The sequence below is a fragment of the Sarcophilus harrisii genome, chromosome 3 (assembly GCF_902635505.1).
Source record: "Sarcophilus harrisii chromosome 3, mSarHar1.11, whole genome shotgun sequence".
In the NCBI taxonomy this organism is placed as follows: Eukaryota; Metazoa; Chordata; class Mammalia; order Dasyuromorphia; family Dasyuridae; genus Sarcophilus; species Sarcophilus harrisii.
In genome coordinates, this window is record NC_045428.1 from 149,932,760 (window position 1) to 149,958,875 (window position 26,116).

A 26,116-nucleotide genomic window follows, 5' to 3' on the forward strand; every position below is an offset into this window, starting at 1 on the left:
ATACAATTGCTAAATTTCAAAACCTTAGATCAAAGAGAAAATTTTACAAGAAACAAGGGGAAAAAGCAAATAAAACATGCTAGAGCTGCAACTAGAATTGTACAGGACTTATTAGCAGCTACAATAAAAGACTCCTGGAATCATATATACCAATAATTAAAAGAACCATATCTAACAAAATTATCCATAATGTTGAATGAAAAAAATGAAATTCAACAATTTTACAGATTTTCAGGACTTTGTTTCAAGCAAATATGAAGTCAATAGAAAATTTAACATATAAGAGCCTATGTCAAAGATTAATTTTAAGGAAATTAATGTGGACAGATTGTTTATGTTTCTTTACATGGAAATGTATGCCACATGTTTAAGACTGACAATCAGTAATTGGTTGGCTCAAAAGAAAGATTTATACAAATGAGGTACAGAAGAAGGACAGACATAGAGGCATTAGAGGGAGGAGGAGAGCTCATAGTTCTGAAAATCTACTCACATCAGCAATGGATTAAATAGGCAACACTATATATATATATATATATATATATATATATATATATATATATTTATATATACCACTAAGAGTATAGCACCCTCCAAAATCTATAAAGAAATGAGTGTGATGGGTGGAGGAGGAAGCAAAGGGTAGGATAGAAGACAAGATGGGATCCATGGTTGAGGAGAAGTTAAGTATTAATAAGACAACTTAAGGAACAGAATTAATGTAGAACAAATTAGCAGGTAAAGGAAAGCAGAGATATACAAAATCACTACAACAAGGATCAGGAGTTGAATTTATTAGAAAAAGAAGTATGGTTAGTAATCACTCATCTTAGACAAAGTCAAACTTAAAGATTTAATCAAGAGAGAAATCTACATTATATGTCAACCACAAAATATTGTTTTAGATGCATATTTATTAAGTCTAAATGTGTGTGTTTAAGTATATGTAGATATGTATGCATATTCTATGTATGTATGTATAAATAAATATATATATATATATATGTATATAAATATATGTGTGTATCTACATGTGGGTGTGAATGTATATGTATGTATGTGTGTGTGTGTGCGTGTGTGTGTATATATATATATTTATTTATATATAAGTGTTTGTGTGTGTGTGTGTTTATATGTGTATGTGTGTGTATCTACTAAATATATCTATGCTTAACTATAGCCTGCTTAGGGGAGATAGGAGGGATGAAAGGAGAAAAAATAAAGCTAAAAAAATGCACAGAAGAAAACAAATGAACAGCCAACAAGGAAGCAAAAAAAAGATGGACACTCATGAATATAATTTCTTCTACCATTACATCTCCTTTCTTGAGCTGGAAATTTATTGTTATGTGTTTTGAATCCTCCCTAATGTTTTTCTGGGCACATGACAATGTTCTATTCTGTTTTGCTTTCTTTTTCTATCTTTCTTTTTATTTTTAAAAAATAAACAAAAGAAAAAAATAAAAAAACAGCAAATGTAATTGTGAAATAACATTAAAGCAAATTTCTTTGAAAATAAATTAGATGCTATCATATTTGATGCATATAGATTTAATAGCTGCATTAATAAATCATATTTATATTCTAATTTCTTCCAGTTTCTACATATCTTTCCTGATACTTGCAATTCTTAGAATTTCTTCCCATGCATAATACTTTGTACTTAAGTATTAAAAGTTTTAAGTGTAAATCTAAAAAAATAATGATTTTATTTTTTTATTTTCAAAGTACATGCAAAGATAGTTTTCAACATTTACCCTTGTATACTTTGTGTTCCAAATTTTTCTCCATCTCTTCTCCCAATAATCCAATATATATATATATATATATATATATATATATATATATATATATATATATATGTTAAACATGTACAATTCTTCTAAAAATATTTCCACATTTTCCACGCTGCACAAAAGCAGATCAAAAAGGGAAAAAAATGATTGAAAAAAACAAAAATCAAGCAAAAAAAAAAAAGCAAAAAAGGGGAAAAAGTTATGTTGTGGTTTACATACAGTCTCCGAAGTCCTCTTTCTGGATGCAGATGGCTCTTTCCACTAAAAGTCTTTTGGAATAGGCTTGAAATCAACTCATTGTTGAAAAGAGCCACATCCATCATAGTTGATCATCACATAATCTTTTTGTTACTGCATACAATGTTTTCTTAGCATTAGTTTTCACTTAGCATCAGTTCATTTAAGTCTCTCCAGTCCTTTCTGAAATCAGTTTGCTGATCCTTTCTTATAGAATAATAGTATAGCATAACATTCATATATCATTACTTATTCAGCCATTTCCTAATTGATGGGCATCACCCAGTTTCCAGTTCCTTGCCATTATAAAAAGGGCTGCTACAAACATTTTCGTACATGTGGGTCCATTTCCCTTTTTTATCATCTTTTTGGAATAAAGGCCCAGTAGAGACACTGCTGGATCAGAGGATATGCTCAATTTGATAGTCCTTTGAGTATAATTCCAAATTGTTCTCCAGAATGATTGCATCCGTTCACAACTCTAGCAACAATGTATTACTATCCCAATTTTTCCACATCCCCTCCAACATTCATCATTATTTTTTCTTGCTAATTTGATAGCTGTGTAGTGGTATCTCTGAGTTGTCTTAATTTGTCTTGGCACATAGACTCTCAAATATTTTATGTTATCTATAGTTATTTTAAATGAAGAAATGCTGATCATTTGTGTGGATTTATTTTGTATTCTGCAACTTCGCTAAAGTTGTGAATTGTTTCTAGTAGTTTTTTGTTGATTCTCTAGGATTATCTAAATATATCCTCATATTTCTGCAAAGACTGATAATTTGATTTCCTCATTACCTACTCTAATTCATTTAATTTCTTTTTCCTTCTCTTATTGCCAAAGCTAACATTTCTAATACAATATTGAATAATAGTGGTAATAGTGAGTAATCTTGTTTTACCCTTGACCTTATTAGGAATGTTTCTAGTTTATCCCCATTACACATAATGCTTGCTGATAGTTTTAAATATATGCTACTGATCATTTTAAGGAAAATACCATTGATTCCTATGCTATCTGGTGTTTTTTTTTTTTTTTTTTGAGAATGGTTATTGTATTTTTTCAAATGCTTTTTCTGCAGCTATTGAGATAATCATATGATTATGTTATATAGTCATTATGGTAATAGTTTTCCTGATACTGAATCAGCCCTGCATTCTTGGTATAAATCTTATTTGGTCATGATGTATTATCCTGGTGATAATTTGCTATAATCTCTAATATTTTATTTAAGATTTTTACATTAATATTGATTAGGGAAATTGGCCTATAATTTTTTTTTCTTTCTCTGTTTTGATCCTACTTGGTTTACATATCAGCACCATATTTGACTCATAAAAGGAATTTGGTAGGATTCTTCTTCCCTTATTTTTCCAATTAGTTTGCATAGTTTTGGAATTAATTATTATTTATTCTTTAATTATTTGGTAGAATTCACTTATAAATCCATCTGGCCCTGGAAATTTTTTTTCTTAAGGAGTTGATTAATATTTTGTCTAATTTCTTTTTCTAAAATGGGACTACTTAAGTAATTTATTGTCTCCTCTGTTAATTTGGACAATCTCTATTTTTGTAAGACTTCATCCATTTCACTTAGATTATCAGATTTATTGCCATACAGTTGGTTAAAATGGCTCCTAAATATTGTTTTAATTTCCTCTTCATTGGTGGAAAGTTCACCCTTCTCATTTTTGATACTAGCAATCAGATTTTCTTCTTTCCTTTTAAAAAATCTAATTAATTATTTGTCTATTTTGCTTTTTTCATAAAACCAGCTCTTAGTTTTGTTTATTAATTCAATAATTTTCTTACTTTCAGCTTCATTAATCTCCTCTTTTATTATCAGAATTTCAAATTTGGTATTTAATTGGGAGTTTTTAATTTGTTCTTTTTCTAGCTTTTAAAAATTGTATGCCCAATTCATTGATCTTCTCCTTTATTTTATTCAAGGAAGCATTTAGAGATATAAAATTTTCCTTAAGAACTGTTATGGAACTGCATTCCATAAATTTTGCCATGTTGTTTCATCATTGCCATTCTATTGCATGAAATTATCAATTATTTCTATGATTTGTTGTTTCACCTACTTGATCTTCAGAATAAGATTGTTTATTTTCCAATTAATTTTTGGCCTATTTTTCTCTGGCCTTTTTTTACATGTAATTTTATTGTATCAACATCTGAAAATTTTACATTACTATTTCTGCTTTTCTGCATTTGATTTTGAAGTTTTTATACCCTAATGGTCACTTTTTGTGTAGTTACCCTCTACTGCTGAGAAAAAAGTATCCTTTTTGTTTTCATTAAGTTTTCTCCAAAGGTCTGTCATCCTTAACTTTTCTAAAATTCTATTAACTTTCTAATTTCATGGTTCAATTTATCTAGTTCTGATAAAGCAAGGTTGAGATCTCTCACTAGTATAGTTTTATTGTCTAGTTCTTCTTGAAGCTCTCTTAACTTCTCCTCTGGGAATTTGGAAGCTATACCACTTGGTGCATATATGTTGAGTACTGCTTTTTTTTTCCCTTCAGTTGAAGCATAATAGATTCTGCTCCAGCCTTTTACTTTTACTTTGTATATATCAAATATAGAATAAAAGAAAAAAACAACATATTGTAGGATTTGGTCTGCTATCCACTTATGTTTTATGGGAGAGTGAATTTACTTTCACAGTTAAAATGATTAACTATTTATTTCCTATCTTCTTATTTTCCCCAAGTTATACTTTTCTCTTTTCTTTCCCCCTCTCTCTCATCATTATTTTGATTTTGACCACCACCTCTCTCAATCTGCTCTCCCCTTTTACAACTCCCCACTGTTTATCCCTTTCTCCTATTTCTGTTTTTTTTTCTTTCACATCCCCCTTTTCTTCCCTCTTTCTTCTCTTACTTTCCTATAGGATGACACTAGTTTCTACATTAACCTAAATATTTCTGATATTCTCTCTTTGAGCCAAATCCGATGAGATTGAGGTTCCCACAAAGCTCAGTTTTCATGGGAGTTTCAGGAAGTAAATGGCAATTTTTTTCCAATGGCTATTTTACATATCCAGTTCTAGGACATTTTCCTTGATGATTTCTTGAAAGATGTTGTCTATACTTTTTTTTTCATCATTATTTTCAGGTACAATAATTTTTAGATTGTCTCTTCTGGATCTATTTTGCAGGTCAATTGTTTTTTCTGATTTTTTTTTTTTACATTTTCTTCTATTTTTTCATTTTTTTTTGGTTTTGTTGCTTGATGTTTCATTGAATTATTCACTTCAATTTGTTCAATTCTCATTTTTAGTGAATTATTTTCTTCAGTTAACTTTTTATCTCCTTTTTCATTTTTTTTTTTTTTTTTTGGCTGAGGCAATTGGGGTTAAGTGACTTGCACAGTCACACAGCTAGTTATTTTTTCATTTGACCAATTGAACTTTAAAATGAGTTATTTTGTTCATTGGATTTTTTTTCCATTTCACAAATTCTGTTTTTCAAGAAGTTGGTTTCTTTTACTATTTTGCCAAAACTATCTTTTTAAGGAGTGATTTTCTTCAGATAATTTCTGTGTTTCCTTTTTCAGAGCTCTTATTTGCTTTCCCTATTTTTCTTTTAACTCTCTTTTAAGATCCTTTTTTGAATTATTTCAAGAGACCCCTGTGAGATGGACACCAATTTATATTACCCTTAGGAACTTCATTTGGAGATGCTTTGCCTTTAGTGTCCTCAGGGTTTAGGTCTGTTCTTCCCTGTCTTTATAAAAGCTATTTATGATCAGAGCTCTTTTTGCTTTTTTCCCCACATTTTTAAAGGTTGAGGTCTGCTCTTAGGACAAAGGAGATTGCTCCAAGCTTCTTGTTTAGGAGACAGTAGCTTCAAACTGCCCTGGAGCCAGTGCTGCTGGCTTCCTTCTCTTGTTGAGTGAACAGGTTCAAGTCTTACTTGTCATTTTAGGGTTCAGGGGCTCACTATTTGCCTATTATAGTTGTGTTGGAAGTTTTACAGCTAGTTTGCTGATCTATTAGCCTCTGAACCAAGACAAAGTAGCAAATGTTGCTATGAGCCTCCCACTAGATTCCTCCAGCATGAGGAGGCTCTACTGAATTGCACCTGCAGTGGGCTGCAATACCCCCTTCCCCACACTCACCCTCCAATTGAGACACACCTTTTCTGAAATCCTTCCAAAATATCTTTCACTGGAAATTTGTTATACTCCAGATATTTGTAGGTTCTGTCACTTCCAAACCATTCAGAGACTTGATCTGGTGTTTATCGAAGGGAAGCAGGGAAGAGTTGAGATAAAGATCTATCTGTTCTCTACTATCTTGCCTCTGCCCTATGTAATTTTTTTTTAAAACACTAGTTGATTGATTATTACGGAATATATGAATAGTGCTATTATTTCACTTCTGCTGAGGAGAAAGCTGAGTTATTGGAAACAACAGAAGTTTTACCTATGATTACAGAGCTGAAAATAAGATGAGAGGTAAACACAGAACCTTCCTCTCAATCTCTAGTATTTAATCTGCCATACAAGCACAATCTTCAATCTTTAATTAATTTGCTTTCATTTTCTGGTGAGAATTAAATATACTGTTTCAATTATGTAGATATATGGTCCAGATGAATTCTCAAAGACTTTTTCCCCTAAGGTTTCTTGCTTTTTTGCTAACCTCAAGACTTATGTTGCCTTTTAAACCTTAGAATATTTTCTTCATTATTTTGATAATTTAGAAATCACAAGTTAAATATTAGATTTATATAAATAATATAAATGGTCATTGAAAATAATACTTACACAATCAGCCTACTTTATCTCAAAGATAATTCATTCCTAGAAGCATGCCATGCTAACTATGTTAGCCTCAAGTTTCATTCAATACCAGTATTTCATTCTGATTTATTCTTCCCATAAATATTCAACACCACTTGGGAAAATTTTACAATGGGGCAGAAGATGTTTAAAACTGTGTCCTATTTCAGGAATAGCACACATCTTCATCAAATTCACATTATACTAGGTCATCAGAAAGGTTCCAATAGTGATGAGTACTACTGAATTTAAAGATGTATTTTTGTGTCTTATTAGTCTTCCTACTTGGCATTAAAAGTAAAAAAGACATTTCATCCATTACTCTTTTTTTTTTAAACCTACCCTTGGAAAAGTTGTGAATCTGTCCAGTTCTTCTACAAAACAGAACATCTGCAAACTAATTGCTGACATCACAATTAAGAGGCTGGCAGTGAATACAACTAAACTCCCAAGTTTCTTCCCAGGACCAAATATCTTGTATACAAAGTCTTCTAAAGCAGGAGAAATCTTAATAAGTCGAACTACTCGAAGAACCTGCAAAATAATAGAAGGAAAACATATTAATTATCCTGCTAATAAGCAAGTTCATTTCAATTTTCACAGGAAAATTTCACTTTGTCAAGCTTTTTTCCAAAACAAAAATTATATTTCACCATTAGTGAACTTACAAAATAGAAAATACTGAGAGGTCAGTTAGTATATTGTTACTAAAATATGTTCAGTTAGCAAATGTATTAATAAAATAAGCTTCATATTTTTCAGCAGGCAAAATTGTAAAGGTCTGTTCATTGATACTTTTTTCTTTACAAAATAGATCTATTTACCTATATATAATATTTTCACTAAAAGAAATTAATCAGTACCCTTAAAAGACAACCAGTAGTAAGAAAACATATTTAGTTCAGATTATATTGAACAGTGCTGTGCCAAACACTATTATGCATACTATGGAATAAGAAATAAATATACAACATTCTTCTTGCTCTCAAGAAACTTAATATAATCAGGGAGGCAAAACTCATGAAATAATTTTAGAATAATATAAGGGAATATGTAATTAAGTGGCAAGGCCTGTAGAATTATTTAGTGTAATTTCATGCAAAGTAATATATACAATTCTTTCAAAGAAAGAATTATCACTGATATCATCAAATTTGATAGACACAAATGGTATGATTCATAGAAACAATGCAATATGATTTATTAAACTAAATAAAAGAAGCTTAAGAAAATTAAGAAGTGTCAGATAAATTTTATATGATCAAATAAACAAAATCTATTAATTTGATGGAATTGATTGATTTTGATCTGTTTACATTCTTTCTCCTTAAAATAAAATTTTACTTTCTCTTTAAAATAAAAAAAAAATTTAAACAATCATCCTGTTGATGGGGTAAAAATCTTAAGCCTCTCTTTTCCAAGGGTAAACAGAAAATTATCTTCCCAATGTACAACTTTTTAAGTTAAAAAATTGAACTTTACTAGTATCTGTAGATTAATAATTTGAAAACATTCATGTTTTATTGATTCAATCTATTCTCTGGCATAAAAGGGTCATCAACAATTTTAAATAGCTATATCCAGACTAGTTTACATTAGGTGTCTAAATATGGTTTATAGCTCACACTCTGAAACTGTACACTTTCTTTTCTATTTGTATTAATATCATAATTATAAGATGATCCCAATAATTTCAGTTTTCATCCCAGATACCAATGAAAAGCATTCTATGAACATCTGTTAAATTTTCACAAATATCTTAAATTTTCATTGCCTTGAAAAATCCTCCTACTTTCTATTTGCAAAGAATAAAATAAAGTAATTGCTATTTTTAAGGGGCTTGCTAAATTGTATAAAAAGTGAAACGCAATCCTAAAGTTCTAGAAATATGGGCTCTCTTTTTAGCATTATAAATATTTTCTTTTTTTTAGTCAGATCACTGCTAGGTTTTATCCTAATTAGCTTCATAATAAAACCAAATTAGGTGATAATTTCAAACTTCCAAAATTTTCAATATTAATGCAAATTCTATTTCTCCTAACAAGTTACTTTACAAAGTTAAATAAAAATGTGAAAAATTTAGGAATCAAGACAAGATTTTGAGATGAATAAGATGTGCTTTGGCAAATTCCAGTTATGCTTTCCTAGTCATATCTTCATCTTATTTATGTGTCCTAAATTCAGGAAAACCAATTTTTTAAAACAGAGATGAGTCTAGAAAATTCTTAGATCAAGCTTTCTAAGGCATATTTTAAGTCATGCCATTATATTAGAACTAGTGAATCTTTTGAAAACTGAGGGGAAATTATTATAAGAAAATGTCAATCTTCTTTTCTTATTTATTTTTAAGAGGTTTTATTTTTCCTAATTACATATATATTTTTTTTATTTTTGTTTTTTAAATTGATGTCCAAATTCCCTCCCTCCATTTTCTTCGCCTCTGAAAAGGCAAGCAGTTTAATAAAGACTATACATATGCAACCATGCAAAATATTTCCATTAGTCATGTAAAAGAAAATGAATCAAAGAAAAATAAAATAAAAAGTATACTTCAATCTGAATGAGACTACATCAGCTCTTTCCCTAGATGTAAATAATAGTTTTTCATGTATTTTGTAACTTTGTTGCATCATTGTATTGCTGAGAATATCTGAATCATGCACAATTGAACACTATAATATTATTGTTACTGTGTACAATGAACTCTGTTTTGTTGAGCTGCATCTTGAAGAAAGACAATAGATGAGATTTTTAAAATGTGAGCTTTCCAAGCATGAGGGATAGCCACTAAAAAATCACAAGTTGAGGATTGTATGTTATTATAGGATCAGCAAAAAGGTCAGTAACAAAAACTGAAGGCCATCCCTTTAACTCCCATAAATAATAAATATTCTTCAATTTGTCCCTCAGACTCCAACAATTCTTTTTCTGAAGATGGATGGCATTTTTCATCATAAATCCTTCCGAATTATCTTGAGTATTACATTGCTGGGAATAGCTAATTTATTCACAATTGATCACTGATACAATATTGCTATTATTGTATACATTGTTCTTCTGGTTGATCTGCTCACTTCACTTTGCATCATTTCATGTGAGTCTTTACATTATAATTACATGCCACAACTTGTTGAGCCATTCCCTACATGTTGGTCATCAGTTTCCCATACTTTGCCAACACAAAAAGAGTTTCTATAAATATTTTTTATAAACATATCCATTTTCTTTGAGTTTTTATCTTTGTGGGATATAGACCTAAGCAATGATATTTCTATCTATAGTTTTTATAATCCTTTGGACATAGTTCCAAATCTCTTGAAAATGGCTGGATCATTTCATGACTCTATCAACAATGAAACAGTGTCCCAATTTTACCATATCCCCTTGGGCATTTCTCATTTTCTCCATCATATTAGCCAATCTGAAATATATATATATATATATATATATATATATATATATGGTAGTACTTTAGAGTTGTTATAATTAGCATTTCTGTAATTAGTAGTTATTTAAAGCATTTTTCTTATGACTAAAAAGAGTTTTGATTTCTTGTTCTGAAAACTGTTCACATCCTTTGGCCATTTATCAATTGGTGACTGCTTTATATTCATAAATTTGATTCAATTCTTTTTGCATCTGAGAAATAAGGCCTTCATTAAATTCGTTCATTGTCTATGGTTGTTGTTTTTCAGTCATTTCAGTCATATCCAACTTTTTTTGATCTTATCTGGGATTTTCTTGGCAAAGGTACTAGAGTGCTTTGCCCTTCTATTTATTAGCTCATTTTAAAGATAAGGAAATTGAGGAAAACATAGTTAAATTTTCCAGGGACACAAAGTTAGAAAGTATCTGAGGCTTAATTTAAACTCATGTTCTCCTGAATCCAGGACCAGTGATCTGCTTATTATACCAATTAGATGCCCCATCATCTCAAGTCCAGTTTTATAAACTGTGGGTCATGGCCCCATGTGGGGTCTCATAAGTGAACATGGGCATTGCAAAATTGTGATTTATTATTAGTAAATGTTTTCTTTGTATACCTATTTTATATACCTATATACCCAGGGTCACATAAAAATATCATGAACAAAAAAGGTTTAGAAGTAGAAAAGGTACCTTAGTTTCCTTGATTATCTCATTTAATTAGATCTGTTTTTGCTTTTGCTTTGTCTGAGAGGATATATGCTACTCTTAACTTTTTTTTTTTAACTTTAGCTGAAACAATATATTATGCTCTAGTGCTTTACTTTGCATATGTCTTTCTGCGTCAAATATGTATTTTGTAAACAGCATGTTATAGGATTATAATTTTTAATCTATTCAGTTCTTCACTTCTGTTTTATGGATGAGTTCAACCCATTCAAATTCACAGTTATTATTATTGTTATTATTACTTGCTCTTTTCTCTCTCTTTCTCTCTCTTTCTTAACTCTGTCCCTCTTCAAAATTTATTGCAATCATCATTTCCCCCAATATGCCATACCTATTATCACACTCATCTTCTCTCCTACTTCTCTGTAGGGTAAGATAGATTTCTATACCCCACTGAATGTGTATGTTATTCCCTCACTGAGTTATTCCTATAAGAAAAAGATTCAAACATTGCCCACCTTCACCGTCCCCATTTTCTCCATGATAAAAGCTCTTTCATGTCTTTTTTATGTGAGAAAATTTATTCCATTATACTTCTGCCTTTTCTCTTTTTCCAGTTCATCCCTCTTTCTCAAACACTGATTTAATTTAATTTAATTTTGGATATCATCCTATTATATTAAACACATAATTATGCTCTATCTTTCTCTCTCTCTCTCTCTCTCTCTCTCTCTCTCTATCACTGCTACAGTAATAATAAAATTCTTAGGAGTTAACATGTATTATCTTCTCATACAGGAATGTAAACATTTTAACTTCATAAAATCCCTTGAGATTTCTCTTTCCTGTTTATGCTTCTCTTGAGTCTTGTATTTAAAAGTCAAATTTTCTATTAAGTCTGACAAATGCTTGAAAGTCCTCTATTTCATTAAATATCCATTTCCCACCTGAAGAATTATACTCAGTTTGGCTAGATGAGTGATTATTGACATTCTACCTCCATTGCCCTTTGGAATATCATCATTTTATGTCCTCTGAACCTTTAAGATATGAGTTATTAAATCTTGCATAATTCTGACTGTGGCTCTATAACATGTTTTTCCTAGCTGCCTGCAATATTTTTTTCCTTGACCTGAGAGCTATGGAATATGACTATAATATTCCTGGGAATTCTCCTTTTGGGATCTTCTTTAAAAGGTGATGTGTGAATTCCTTCAATTTCTATGTTAACTTCTGATTCTAGAATATCAGGACAATTTTCCTTTAGTGTAGAGGGTCAGAACTCTGGAGAAGTATACTTAAAAAAGGTGTTAATTCAGTGGAAATGATGAGTTAATGATTCTCTAGTTCACATATATCTAGTATGATATAATGATATAATCACTCTACTTTGATATAATGATAAAATCACTCTAGATTGGTTTATACTCAGTATACTATAATGATTTAATTGTAATAGGGTATTTAAACTGGGGACAAAGCAAGACTTGGAGGGGAGGAGGGGGCAAGACTGGTTGAGACTGTCAGACTTTCAGACTTTCAGACTGTCACACTGTCAGACTGTCAGACTGCTGGAGGAGGCAGCCTTCTGCTCCTGGCACATCAGGGACAATTCCATGAGACTCAAAGCTACTGGCAAGGGGCTGATCTGACTCCGAGGTCAGAGGTTTGAGCCTCATGGAATTGTCCCTCATATGCCAGGAGCAGAAGGCTGACAGACTCAAGAGAGACTAATGTTTGGACAGAGATAACAAAAACGTACAAAGTGGTAATCTTAGTGGGACTGCACAAATAATTGCTCATGATGATTACTGTGCAAAAAACAATATGATACAGAGGATAGAAAGTTGGCCTCATAGCAAGAAAGACAGGATCAGATCCTGCCATAATAGTTATGTAAATCTGAACAAGTCAGTTAACTGATTAATACTTTAGGCAATCCTCTAAAATAGACCTTCTTAATCTGGTATTCCTGTCTTTAAATTTTTAAAAATTGTTTCAAAATTATTTTTATATTTGATTGCTATTATTTTATTATTATTCTATTAATCTAAATAGCTTGTTTGTATATATTTGATTGTTTATTGTCTTACACCCTCTTTCTCCCCCCTTACCCCCATTTGATTGTGAGCTCCTGGAGAGCACGGTCCTTTTTGAATTCCCAACACTTAGCACAGTATCTGGCACAAAGTAAAAGCTCAATAAATGTTTATAGACCATCATGTAAAATCATTATTCTAAGAAAGAGTCTATAAACTTCACCAGACTGTCAAGTCCATAATACCATGATGCAGGAAACTTATTATTGGTAAAACCTCATCTCCCTGCAAGAAGCCATTGGCTTTAGTACTCCATTGCTTTATTACTCTCTGTCCCTGTGAATGAAGGATAGAACCAGGGATTCCAAAATTTCCACTTAAAGAGGAAGCACAATTCAGAATATTTCCTTCTTTCATATTCCTTTCAACATCCTTTTGCATGCATGGGTCAACCCCCATCAGATCTCTATTCTAGAGAATAGAGAATATTTTCTTTTTCTGTGTTTATATTCTCCAGTGCTCAGAACAATACCTGGTACATAGGAGGCATTTAATAAATGTGTACTTACTGACTGCCAAAAACTTAAGAAATCTTGTTTTAAATTACAGTTTTAGAAAAGGCACTAAACTATAATAATAAAAGAAGTTCTTCAAGCCAGTGAAATCATAGACCTTGTACTTATTCCTACTTTGACATATAGTAAAATGTCACAAATGCTTTTTAAAAAAATTTTGAATCTGGATAATTCTTAATTATTTCACTAAAGAAGAAGCAAAATGATCTTTTGCAGTATAATAAATATGCCAAACTACCTAACAATAACCTACATTACAATTATTAAATTATAATTCTAAAGGTCAACAAAATATTAAAATGCTAAAATGTCACAGACTGTGTATCCTCTATCTCATGCACCTAAAGTACTGAGACAATAGATATAAAGGTGTTGATGGATTAATGCTTATGTGAAAATGAAGCAGTGAATGAAATTAATTTTGGAATAGGTATCTGTCTTTGCTATCAAAGGCCTAAATAATAAATTCAATGTTATTCTTGCATAGAAAAAGCATTTTTTCCTAAATCATTCATCATACCAACATTGTTCAACAGCTATTGTGTTAACAGTATTTGTTGGATTTCTAGCACAACAATACTGTGTGTCCACATATAATTATTCCTTTCCTTTTAATTGTGAATTATAAAACAATATATTTCATATTTCTGTGAAAACAAAACAAAACAAAATGATAAAAGAATCATTTAGTTATTAGACACCTGGGGTTGGAAGGGTAGGTGGGAATATAGTGGATCATAACTTTTAAAAGTATCACTTAAAAAATAACAAGCAGGATGATTTCAAAAAAACCTGGAAAGACTTAGATGAACTGATGCTTAGTGGAGTGAACAGAACCAGAAGAATATTGTACACAGTAACAGCAGTAATAGAAGAATTATAAATGACTTAACTATTCTCAGCAATACAATGATCTAAAACAATCCCAAAGGAATCATGATGAAGCAAACTATCTGCCTCCAGAGAAAGAACTGATAGTAACTGAAAACAGATGGAAGAATACTATTTTTACTTTTTTTCTTTTATTCAAGTCTTCTTATATGAAATATCTAATATGGAAATGTTTTACATAATTGTACATGTGTAACATATCTGATTGTTCAGTATTTTGGAGAGGAGAAGGAGAGAAAGGAAGGATGGAAGGATGGAGGGATAGAATTTAAAACTCAAAACTTTAAATAAAAATGGGAAAAATATAAGTAGCTAAAGCTTTGAATTAGAAATATCATCAGACATTATTTTTGACCAAGACATCAAATTTCAAAGTTTGTGCTTAACTAATTAAATATATTATTGAATAATGTAGATGCCATAATAGAGAAAAGAGCTGGAGGATGATACAAGGTGTTATAGGCCAGAACTCTGAAACAAGAATTTTTATACGGTATTAAGTCAGTAGAATTGATGAGACAATGGTTATCTAGTTTAGCATAGTGATTAATAGTTCTCTAAGTTCAGTATGATTGATTTAATCTTACAACAAATAATGGTTTCCTAGTGAAATAATGATTGGGTTAAACTCAGTGTAGAGCATATAAGCTGAGACAAACTTAGCCAAGGGACTCAGACTCAGAGCCAGAGAACACAAGCAAACTGGAGGTGGGAGCTCAAACTCTTGGAGCCAAGGAGAGAGAGAGATTCATTTCCATCTTCCTCAGCCTTGTGGTGGCTGGCCTGTCCTCCTGCATTTTCTCCACTGAAACCAAGTCCTCTCTGAAGGCCAAGAGAAAGCTAGCTGAGCACCAGGCAAAGGAGACAATAAAGACTTGTGGACTTTAACACCTGGCTATTCTTGTGGTCATTACTGAGCTGAAAGGAAGGCTGCTCCAAGACGACCAGAAAACACTGGAGAACACTACAAGAAGATTTTAAGTTCTGTCTCTATGACATTAAATAAATCATTTAACCTCTTAGTGTTCCTTAGAAGAATTTTATGTATACATGTAAGTACTAATGCATGCATGTATGTGTATGTCTGAATTATACAATTATACATGCAGTCTACACTGTATATAGACTTCAATATTCCCACAAATTAATAAAAAAGATTCTTACAAACTGGTATAGTAAATGCTCAATAATTATCTTCAGAATTATTGTGACATATTCATAGTCATAGAGTAAAATTACCAACAAATATTGAATGGGAATTAATCATAGATTAATGTGTAAAAATGATTTGTCAATATTCTAAGATGTTTTCAATTAATTATTAATTTAGTAATTTACGTACTGTAATTTATGTACATCAAAGACCAGTTTTCCCAGTAAGAAAAATCCCTGCATGGGGACTCTCTTCATTGATGAGGTACCCCAATCTATTTATAATTTTTAATCTTAGAAGATACCAGCTGAGATTCAGAAAAGCTGCTTATGGTCACACAATTAGTAAAGTTCAGAAAGAATTTCAACTTACGTCTTTCTAACTCCAAGTTTACCACTCTATTTAATACAGAACATTGCCTGTGTGTTGATACAGAATTTCTATATCATTTTACTTTATATTCTCATTTCTCTATCTCTGTATTTATCATATATACATATATACATATTTGATATACTAATACACCTATGTGGAATTTTTTTGAAAAGATATTTCAGTAATCTGATGAAATTCAAAGTTTAGAATTTATCTGTGTATTCATTCCTTTAAGAGAAAATATATGCTATAACTAAATAATCATTTTTCTTGTGCTAGTTGTCTTAACTTTTTAAACTACTACTACTACTACTACTACTACTATTACTACTACTACAAAATCCATATACAAAGTACTACACATTATATTTCAGATATCCCTAGGACTTTGTCAGGTAAGTAACACTATATTTATATGCACAAAAGTTTGAATGAATTTAATAAATCTTTGTTTACTTTTATAAACCAGCCACTTAAATTTTATGCACTGGTTTGTGTGAATATATAAATATTTGGCTAAAACAGTAGCTTTTCTTTGTTAAAAATGATTAGATTAGTTATATATGTTGATATAGCTTAACTGATTCACAGAATAAAGCAGAGAATTCAGACCATATACAGCAACTCATATCTGACTGGGACTATTCATTACACAACACTGCCCCAAAAGTGGTTATCTGGTCTTTTGCTGAAAACCTTCAGTTTTTATAGCTGGATGGAAGGTCAGGCAATAGATAACAGGGATATAGAGCACCACTTCTCAAGTAAAGTTTATTTTCAGTTAACTCTAATTTTTAGGGAGTATACCATTACAAAAAAGGGAAATATTTTTTTCTAAAGTGTCCATCTAATGTTCCCATCTCTGTTCTCTGTAGCCTTCCACATGACATCTATTCAATACTAATACTTTAAGTCACTCATGATACCTTCCCACTTACTGTCCCAATTATTTCAATCAATTCTCATGTGATATAATCTTGAAGCTGTGTGTTATCTTCCTTTGAATGGTCTTCAACTTAGCAACATTCATTCCCAATGTGGTATTCAGAATTGAAAACAACACCCTAGATAAACTCTGATTAGAGAAAAGTACAGTAGAACATCCATATTTATTTCTAGAGGAAATATATATTGGGTTTTGTATGGTTATATTTTATGGTTTATGTTCTTTTTTTTTTTTTTTTTTTTGTATGGTTATACTGGCTTTTGACTCTATCAAACTTCTGACTTATATTGAGTAAAACCATCAATGTGGCGTGGAAGAAGCAATTGTTAAATTTTCATTTTTATATTTATACCTCAGAAATCATAAATAATAATCTAAATATTTATTATTTTGTGGATTGGCTAGATAAAAATAACAGATGAAAAATTAAAAAGGCAGATTAAATTTAAAAATGTATCATGTAATCTTTTTTTTGGGGGGGGAGAGCTAGTTAATCCCCAAAAGCTTTTACTATATATTTTCTATCTAATTATTTCTCCCCTTTATGTATGATTTTTTTAAACCTAACACTAAGGCTTAACATTATATCACTAATAAAATTTCAGCAGACAAAACTGTCTTTACTTTCACTGTTTTTAAATGTAGTTCACTCAGATCTAATTTGAACTCATCAATAGTATCTCGGTGAATCTAGCATTTACTTATAGGAATCAATTTCTCTCTTACATAGTCAAAGATCCTATTTATAAACAAAAAAAATTAGTTCTACTTTATCTCTTTAGAAAGCTATCATTATTGGAGGCAACTAGATAGCACAGTAGGATTGAACACAGACCCGAGAATCAGGAGATCTGAGTTCAAATCAAACCTCAGACAATTAATGCTTCCTAGTTCTTTGACCTTGGGAAGGAAAGACAGAAAGAGAAATAACCAGACAGACAAAAAGATAAAGCTATTATCATCCTATGCACTCTGGGCTGCACAGACAGACAGAAAGATAAAGCTATTATTGTCCTATACATTCTGGGCTGCTATTTTATCCTGATTCTGGTCCTTTGATTTCCCCTTTTATAGCTAAAAATAATCCAAAACTTTTTTCTATTCATTACCATTATTCATTAGGCTTAATTCAATTTGAATTTTAGTGCCTAAAACAATATTTATAGGATAATATTGCAGTTTAGTAAGCAAACATTCTATTCCTACAAATAGGATGCCAAGCACTTGGAAAAAAAAAAAAGCAGGGGCGGGGCAGAACTTGAACTCAAGGAACTCACAATCAAAAATATAACCAACTATGTATAAGCAAGATATATACAGGTAAATAATGTGGTAATCTCAAAAAGAAGACACAAAGATTAAGAAGTAAATAGCTTCTTGCAGAAGGTACATATTCATCTAAGACTTTAAAAAAATTCAAACAGAAGGAGGAAAGTAGATATAAGGAAGGCAGGAGCTACAGACATGGTTGACAGCTGCTGCCTAGAGTTGGGAAATGAAATACTGTGTTTAGGGAACAGTAAGGAGATCACTGTCACTATCACTGAGTATGTAGGGAATGAGGGAGGTAGTAAGGATAAGAAGATTAGAAGTAGGAAGATGCTAGAGTATGGGGGGACTTAAAAGCCAAACAGAGAATTTCATATTTGATCCTGGAGGTAACATGGAACCAATGGAATATACTGAATATTGGAGAAGGGAATATAGTTAGACTTCTGCTGAAGGAAGAATAATTTGACATTTGAGTGGCAGATTTATTAGAATAGCAAGAAACTTGGGGTAAGGAGATCAACTAGCAGCCTATTGCACTTATTTAAGAGCCTGTACCAGGGTGGTGGCAATGTCAGAGTGAGGTATATTCAAGAGATGTTACAAAGATAGAACTAATAGGACTTGGCAACTAATTGGATCAATATCTCTCTCTGTCTCTCTCTGTCTCTGTCTCTGTCTCTCTGTCTCTCTGTCTCTCTCTCTCTCTCTCTGTGTGTGTGTGTGTGTGTGTGTGTGTGTGTGTGTGTATGTGTGACAGGAGTCTAGGATGATGTTTAGATTGTAAGGCTTGGATTGGCACCTCTTGACAGTAATAACTGAGTAAGAAGGGAGATATGAGAGGAAGATATGATGATAAATTCATTTTTGGACAATGTGAGTATAAGATGTCAATGTGATTTCTAGAATGAGAAATTCAATAGGTGGTAAGAGAGATTAGTATTTATGATGTGAATTAAGACTTAATCATCTGAAAATCATTTATACAGACAGCACAGATAACTGAATCTGTGAGAGCTGATGAGATCACTTGCAAACAATTAAAGGAGAAAAAAAGAGGGTCCAGGACAGAGTCTTGAGAGACATCCATGTTTAATGGATGGTCATCTTTTATGAAGTTTTGTTTTTATCTTCTGCACACATCTTTTAAAACTCTAAGTTGTAGTAAATATACATACACAACGAGCACACACATGTGTATATATATATACATACATATATGTTGGTTAAAGATATCTCTGTCTACCCACAACAGACTTTTAAAGAAAATTTCCTTTTCCCACTTTTTTCAGAATTTTTTTCTTTTTTGCCTAAAATATTTCATTGCACTTGGGGGGATTCAAGATGTCAGAGAAAAGACAACAGTGTTCTTCCCAAAACCCTCTGAATTAAAATATCATAAAACAATTCCTGGAGCAGTAGAACCCACAAAAAATTGGGATAAAATAATTTTCTTGCCAAAGGCAGCTTTGAAAGACAGTAGGAAAAGTCTATCATATCTAGATTATAGTGGAGCACAGTTCAATGCAGGATATGACAATACATATCTAGCTCCAGAAAACCAGGAGCAAACACTTAGAATGACTGAATCAGCAGCAACTACATCTGCTTGTAGAGCTTTCACCCCACAGATGATAAGGAGATCAGAACATTACAGGTCTCTTTGCTAGCACTGAGATGCTTTGTTGCTTGACCATCATACTCAGATCAGGGTCATAGTCCTGAATTACTCACTCTGGAGAAGTATTAGCATACAAAATTTGTAGCCACAAAGGGATGGGGACCCTCCTCACAATTCCAAGGAAGAAAAATGGAGCTTATTATCACTCACAGACCAGAGCATAGACCCAAAGAGTAGTAAAAATCTCTCTTTAGATCATACCACCTTAGAAGAACTGAAAACTTATTGGTCCCTAGGAGTATCTCTAAAAACAGCTGACGCCTGGACAATGCTAGTCTAGAAACAAAGCCCTACTTACTTTAATAAAGAATTGAAAATCAAGAAATAGGTTAGAGAAATGAAAAAACAACAGAAAAATATCTTCATCCTAGGATACTATTGTATCCTATATATCCTATATAGTATTCATACTATTATGATGAGAAAGTTTGTATCAAAAATTCAGAAAATAACAAAGTCAAAGCTTCTACATCCGAAGCCTGCTTAAAAAGTAAAATGAAATAAGCATGATCCTAAATGAAAAAAAAGGACATTCATGAATTGCCATACTTCCAGGAGTTTGTTGCAAAAATATCTGAATTTAAGATGAAATTTGAAACACAATATGCAAGGTAAATATCAGAGACTTATTACAAAAAACTCAATAAGGACAAACTATATTTTATACATATAAATATAAACTGTATGTCTGAGATTATCATTAATAATTTGGTAGTTCATAAGAAAGATTGTAATAGAGTTGAGTATGATATGATTCTAAAAAAAATAAAATTGCATTGGAAACACAGAATAATTAGATGGGGAAGAAGTTCTGGAACCCTATTACTCTCATTGGAAATGAGTTAAAGGGGAAAAATACATATATACTTAGAAGGGTATAAAAGTCTTCTAAATTCAGAAAAAAATATGAGGGTAAGGGGATAAATGGGAAGAGAGAGGATAAGGGAAGAATCTTATTGGTCAGGATAGGTTTAATAATAGAAAGGCAAGGTATTGGGTAGAAATAAAGCAGAGTAGATGGGAGAGATAGAAAATAAGTGATACATATAAACATAATATAAAAATCAAGAGTGCAATTTATTCTGTAAATAGTAACCATGATCTCAGGTAAAGCTGAAGTTAAAATAGATTTAATCAAAAGACAAAAACAGCAAAACTACAATATATCAGCCAGATTAATAAGGATTGTCAGAAAATTTAAAATAATTAGAGAGTCTAAGGATGGAACATGGTCATGGTGTAGGAAATGTTGAGTTAGTGAAGTTGGGAAAATATGGAAAAATTTGGAGTTAAGGAAGAAGTTATTCATCTTCAGAAAAACAGGATAAAAAAGCATAATATGGTCTTATATACATTCATATGAATGTATACGTGTATATATGTGTATGATTATAAACTTATATTTATATGTAGGTATGTGCATCTATATTACAGATATGTGTTTCTGTGTATGTATATGTGTGTATGTGTTTAATGGTAATCTTCTTGGGGAGGAGAAGGAAAGAAGGAGAAAAATAATAAAGTAAAAAGTGCACAGCAGAGAACAAAAGAAAACATACAAGCAAACAAAGAATGATGTACAATTCTGAACACAAGTTTAGTATTTATTATAGGCTTTTCTGAAATGGAAATTTATTATTACACATTTTTAATCCTTACTTATGTTCTGCTGTGTACATAACATTTTTTTCTTTTCTGAATTTGTACTTAAGCTTAAAATAAATAAATGAAATGAAAAAAAAGTAGAACTGACCAAATGAAAAAAGATGTACTTTTACATTCACTAAAGAAAATAATTCCTTAAAAACTTAGAATTGAGCAAATCCTTGACTTATGAGAAATCAAGAAACAAAACAAAATGAAAAAATAAAAAACAGAAGAAAAAGTGAAATGTCTCATTGGAAAAACAACTGACCTGGAAAATAAATGCAGGAGAGAATTTTAAAATTAGTGGATTACCAGAAAGCCACAAAAAAGAGCCTAGACTTATCTTTCAACAAATGATCAAAATTTGCCCTGATATTTTAGAATCAAAGGTTAGAATAGAAATTGAAAGAAACTACTAACCATCTTCTAAATGAGATCCTCCAAATGAAAATTCCCAGGAATATTCCAGAGCTCCCAGGTCAAGGAGAAAATTATTGCAAGCAATTAGAAATACATCATCTTGTATCAGGAGCCATAGTCAGAATATCAGAAGATTTAGAACCTTCTGAATTAAAAGATAAGAGGGTATGGAATATGATATTCTAGAAGGCAAATGACTTTCACTTACAACTGAAAATCACCTGTCCAGAAAAAAACTGAGTATAATTCTTTAAGGAGAAAAATAGATATTCGATAATATAGAAGACTTTCAAGCATTTTGATAAACAAAAGACCATAGCTAAATTCAAAATTTAACTTTTAAATACAAGACATCAAAAATGAATAAAAAAATAAAAGGGAAATAAGAAGGTATTTAGTAAGATTATACTATTTACAATCCTAGATGGGAAGATAATGCTTGTAACTCAAAAGAACTTCTGATTCTTAGAGGAGCTAGTAGGACACTATGTAAACAGAGAACACAGGTGTGTTCAAAATGAAGGAATGAGACATAAAAAAATTAAGGGGTGACAGAGGAATGTAGTAAGAGAAAAGGAAAAGGAGAGATAAAATGGGATAACATCTCACATGAAAGGGGCAAGAAAAGATTTTGCCATGAAAGGGAAGATATGGAAAGTAAAGGGGAGTGAGTAAATCTTACTCTCATTAAAACTGAGTTAAAGAAAAAATAATATACACATTTGATTGGATATAGAAAGGACATCAGTGAGATGATGCCATGACATGCCAGTGATTTGGATTTAAGTGAGGGAGGGTTGTGCAAAATCACCTGCCTCACTTTCCCCTCCAGACCCAGAGAGACAGGGTGAAACAAAGAGAGAATGGGATGAATAAAGGCAGAGGGGAAATAAGATGGAAGGAAATACAATGAGCAATCATAACAGTGAAAATATTTTGAAAGAAGTTTTTCTGACAAAAGCTTCATTTCTCAAATATTTAGAGAACTGGGTAAAATTTATACAAATAAGAGTCATTTCCCAATTGGTAAATGAACAAATGATATGAGTAGTTTTCATATTCTATATATAACTTCCTATAATTCAAAATCAATAAAAATTAGGATATAAAGATTATGAACAATTAACAAAGGTAATATTATTTAAAAGCTGTGCTTAATTTCTCTCCATCCTCCTTTCTATAAACTTTCTGAAACCAAATTTTTACTGAAAACTTGAAGTAAATGATATAATAGAATAAATAATTACAATCCAGATAGTTAGTAGAAAATGAATATGATTTATTATTCTTTTAATTATAAAGAGACTCTATCCCTGAAAAGAACTTAACCCAGCTAAGGCAAAGACCCTGAATTTTGTTCTTTATTCAATCACCCAACATATATGATACAACATATACATGATCCCAGGTTCCTGTCTTCTAGGAGATTATAGTTGTCAAACTCACAGTTTCCAGGTTGCTAAAATTCCCAAGTGGACCAAATACAATTAAAATATAAAGGAAAAATGTTTACCAAAATAAATAAAAACATCACACAACAAGGATAATAATAATTTCTTATTTTCTAAGTCAATATGCACCCACAGGGATTTGTCTCTATTTGAGTTTGATTCAGCCAAAAAGCAGCACATCTATAACTAAAGTCTGTCATCATACTTTTAATCTGCATTTTTAATGAAGCAAGAAGCCAAACTTCTTCGGCCAAACCTAGTGGATTTTTTTTTGAATCCTCATTCTCATTTTCCCTAAAGCATTTGATGGTTTTTTAAAACCATACCCAATTATATGCTTTCTCTTCTCTAGAGTTTTTGTTATGACATATTCTCTCATTTCTTTTTCAACATATCTGATCATTCTTCCTCAGGTTATTTAATTATACATTCATCCATGTCATATCCATTAAGTGTGAGTGTTCCTCAAGGTATTATCTTCAAGCTTCATCTCTTTTGTCTCTATCATTTGGTGGCCTCATCCATTCTATGGGTTCAATTATCATCTCTAGGAAGATTATTTCCAGATGTCTGAATCCCAGAAATCTATCCTGGGCAATAGGTTTATATCTTCTAGTTTGGGGGCATATCAGATTAGCTATCATATAGATAGCATTAATTCAAAAATTAAAAAAAAACTTGCTATCTTTTCTCTCAAAATTTCCCTTATTACTTTTGAACTTCCCTTACTGTTAAGGAGACTATCATTCTTCCAGTAATTTAAGTTCATAATCTGAGTTACATCAACTCCTCAGTTCTATTTATGCCATGTAGGCAATCTGTGATCAAATTCTTTCATGGTTACCTTTCATATGAGCTTCCTCTAAATTCCCTTCACTCTACTCAAAAAAAGTCACTATCCTGGTCCTGGGGGTGGAGCCAAGATGGTGGAGTAAAGTCAGGAAGTTGCTCAAGCTCTCCCAGTTTCCCTCAAAAAACACCCGAAACCAAGCCTCTTAACAGAGTATGATGGAATGAAATCACTCTCCATCTCAAGATAGACTGAAAAAAACTGAAGAAAATCATATTAAAAACTAGAATAGGGCAAATGGAAGCTAGTGGCTTTGTGAGGCAGCAAGAATCAGTCAAACCTACTAAAAAGAATGAAAAAATGGAAGAAAATGTGAAATATCTCTTTGGCAAAATAGCTGACTTGGAAAATAGATCCAGAAGAGATAATTTCAAATTATTGGCATATATGAAGGCCATGACTAAAAATAGAGCCTGGATAGCATTCTACAAGTTGTCATTAAGGAAAATTGCCCCAATATTCTAAAAACAGAGGGGGAAATACTCATTGAAAGAATCCATTGATCACCATTAATCACCATTGATCACAAGAGATCCCACAGGGAAAAACAAAGGAAACATAGTTGAGAAACTCCAAAACTATAATCTCAAGGAAAAAATACTGCAAGCTGCCAGAGAAAAAGAATGAAAATATCAAAGAGGAACAATCAGAATTTACCAGGATCTGGCAGCTTCTACAGTAAAGGATCAGAGGGACTAGAATACCATATTTCAGAAGGCTAAGGACCTGGGGTGACAAACAATATTTAACTACCCATCGAGATTCAGTATCATCTTTTGGGGGAGGAGATGGAGCTTCAATGAAGTTGAAGGGGGGCAGGACAGAAGGGGGGGAGCATCACATGGACAGAAGGCGTGGTTATGAATGGATTTTGATGAGATGACATTAAAGAAAAAAACATTAAGGGGTAGGAAAACGTCTGTCTAGAAAAAGAGGAAAGGGGAGGTAAAATTAGACAATTAGTTCACATGAAGAGGTACAAATATCCTATTACAATCCAGGGAAAGAAGGGAGGGGGATGAGCATTGGTTGAATCTCATCAGTTTTGTCTTTAAGAGATAATAATTTAATCATTCAGTTAGGGATGGCGATTTATCTAACCCTATAAAAAATAGGAGGAGAAAGAGGAAAACAAAAGGGAGGGATAGGATAGAAGGGTTTAAAATGAATGGTTTAAAATGTTTAAAATGGTTTAAAAAAGCAGAATCTTACAATATGTTGTTTACAAGAAACACATGTGACAGAGAGGCACATATACAGAGTAAAGGTACAAGGCTGAAATAGAATTTAATATGCTTCAGCTGAAGTAAAAAAAAGGCAGGGTAATAATTCTGATCTCAGATAAAGTAAAAGTAAAAATAGATTTTATTAAACGAGATAAGGATGGAAAGTACATCTTGATAAAGGGTAGTATAAAAAATGAAGTAGTAATGATACTAAATATGTATGTACCAACTGGTAGAGCAGGCAAATTCCTAAAGAAGATTTTATAGGAAGAAATAGTCAGCAAAACTATTCTAATGAGGGAATTAAACTTAAACTTTCCCTTTCAGAATCAGACAAATCTAACCACAAAATAAACAAGCAATAAACTAGGGAAGTTAATAGAATTCTAGAAAACCTAGATATGGTAGACCTCTGGAGAATATTGAATAAGAACAGAAAAGAATACACCTTTTTCTCAGCAGTACATGACAGAAATTGACCATGTATTAGGGCATAAACATTTCACAATAAAATGCAAAAATATAGAAATAGTCAATTCTTCCTTTTCAGGCTACAATGCAATAAAAATTATACTCAATAAAGGGCCAGGAAAAAAAAAAGACTAAAAGCCAATTGGAAATTAAATAATCTAATTCTAAAGAATGAGTGGGTCAAACAACAAATCAC

At 31.5% G+C, this 26,116-nt stretch overlaps 1 protein-coding gene across 2 annotated transcripts in view; it reads right to left on the bottom strand.

The window, feature by feature from the left end:
• Positions 1-26,116, bottom strand: part of NALCN (sodium leak channel, non-selective) — a 476,168-nt gene that overhangs the window by 195,748 nt on the left and 254,304 nt on the right. For both annotated transcript variants that reach the window (XM_031958631.1, XM_003765762.2), the window contains exon 13: positions 7,174-7,365. In XM_031958631.1, the coding sequence (XP_031814491.1) occupies positions 7,174-7,365 (192 nt within the window). The remainder of the gene's footprint in view (positions 1-7,173; positions 7,366-26,116) is intronic.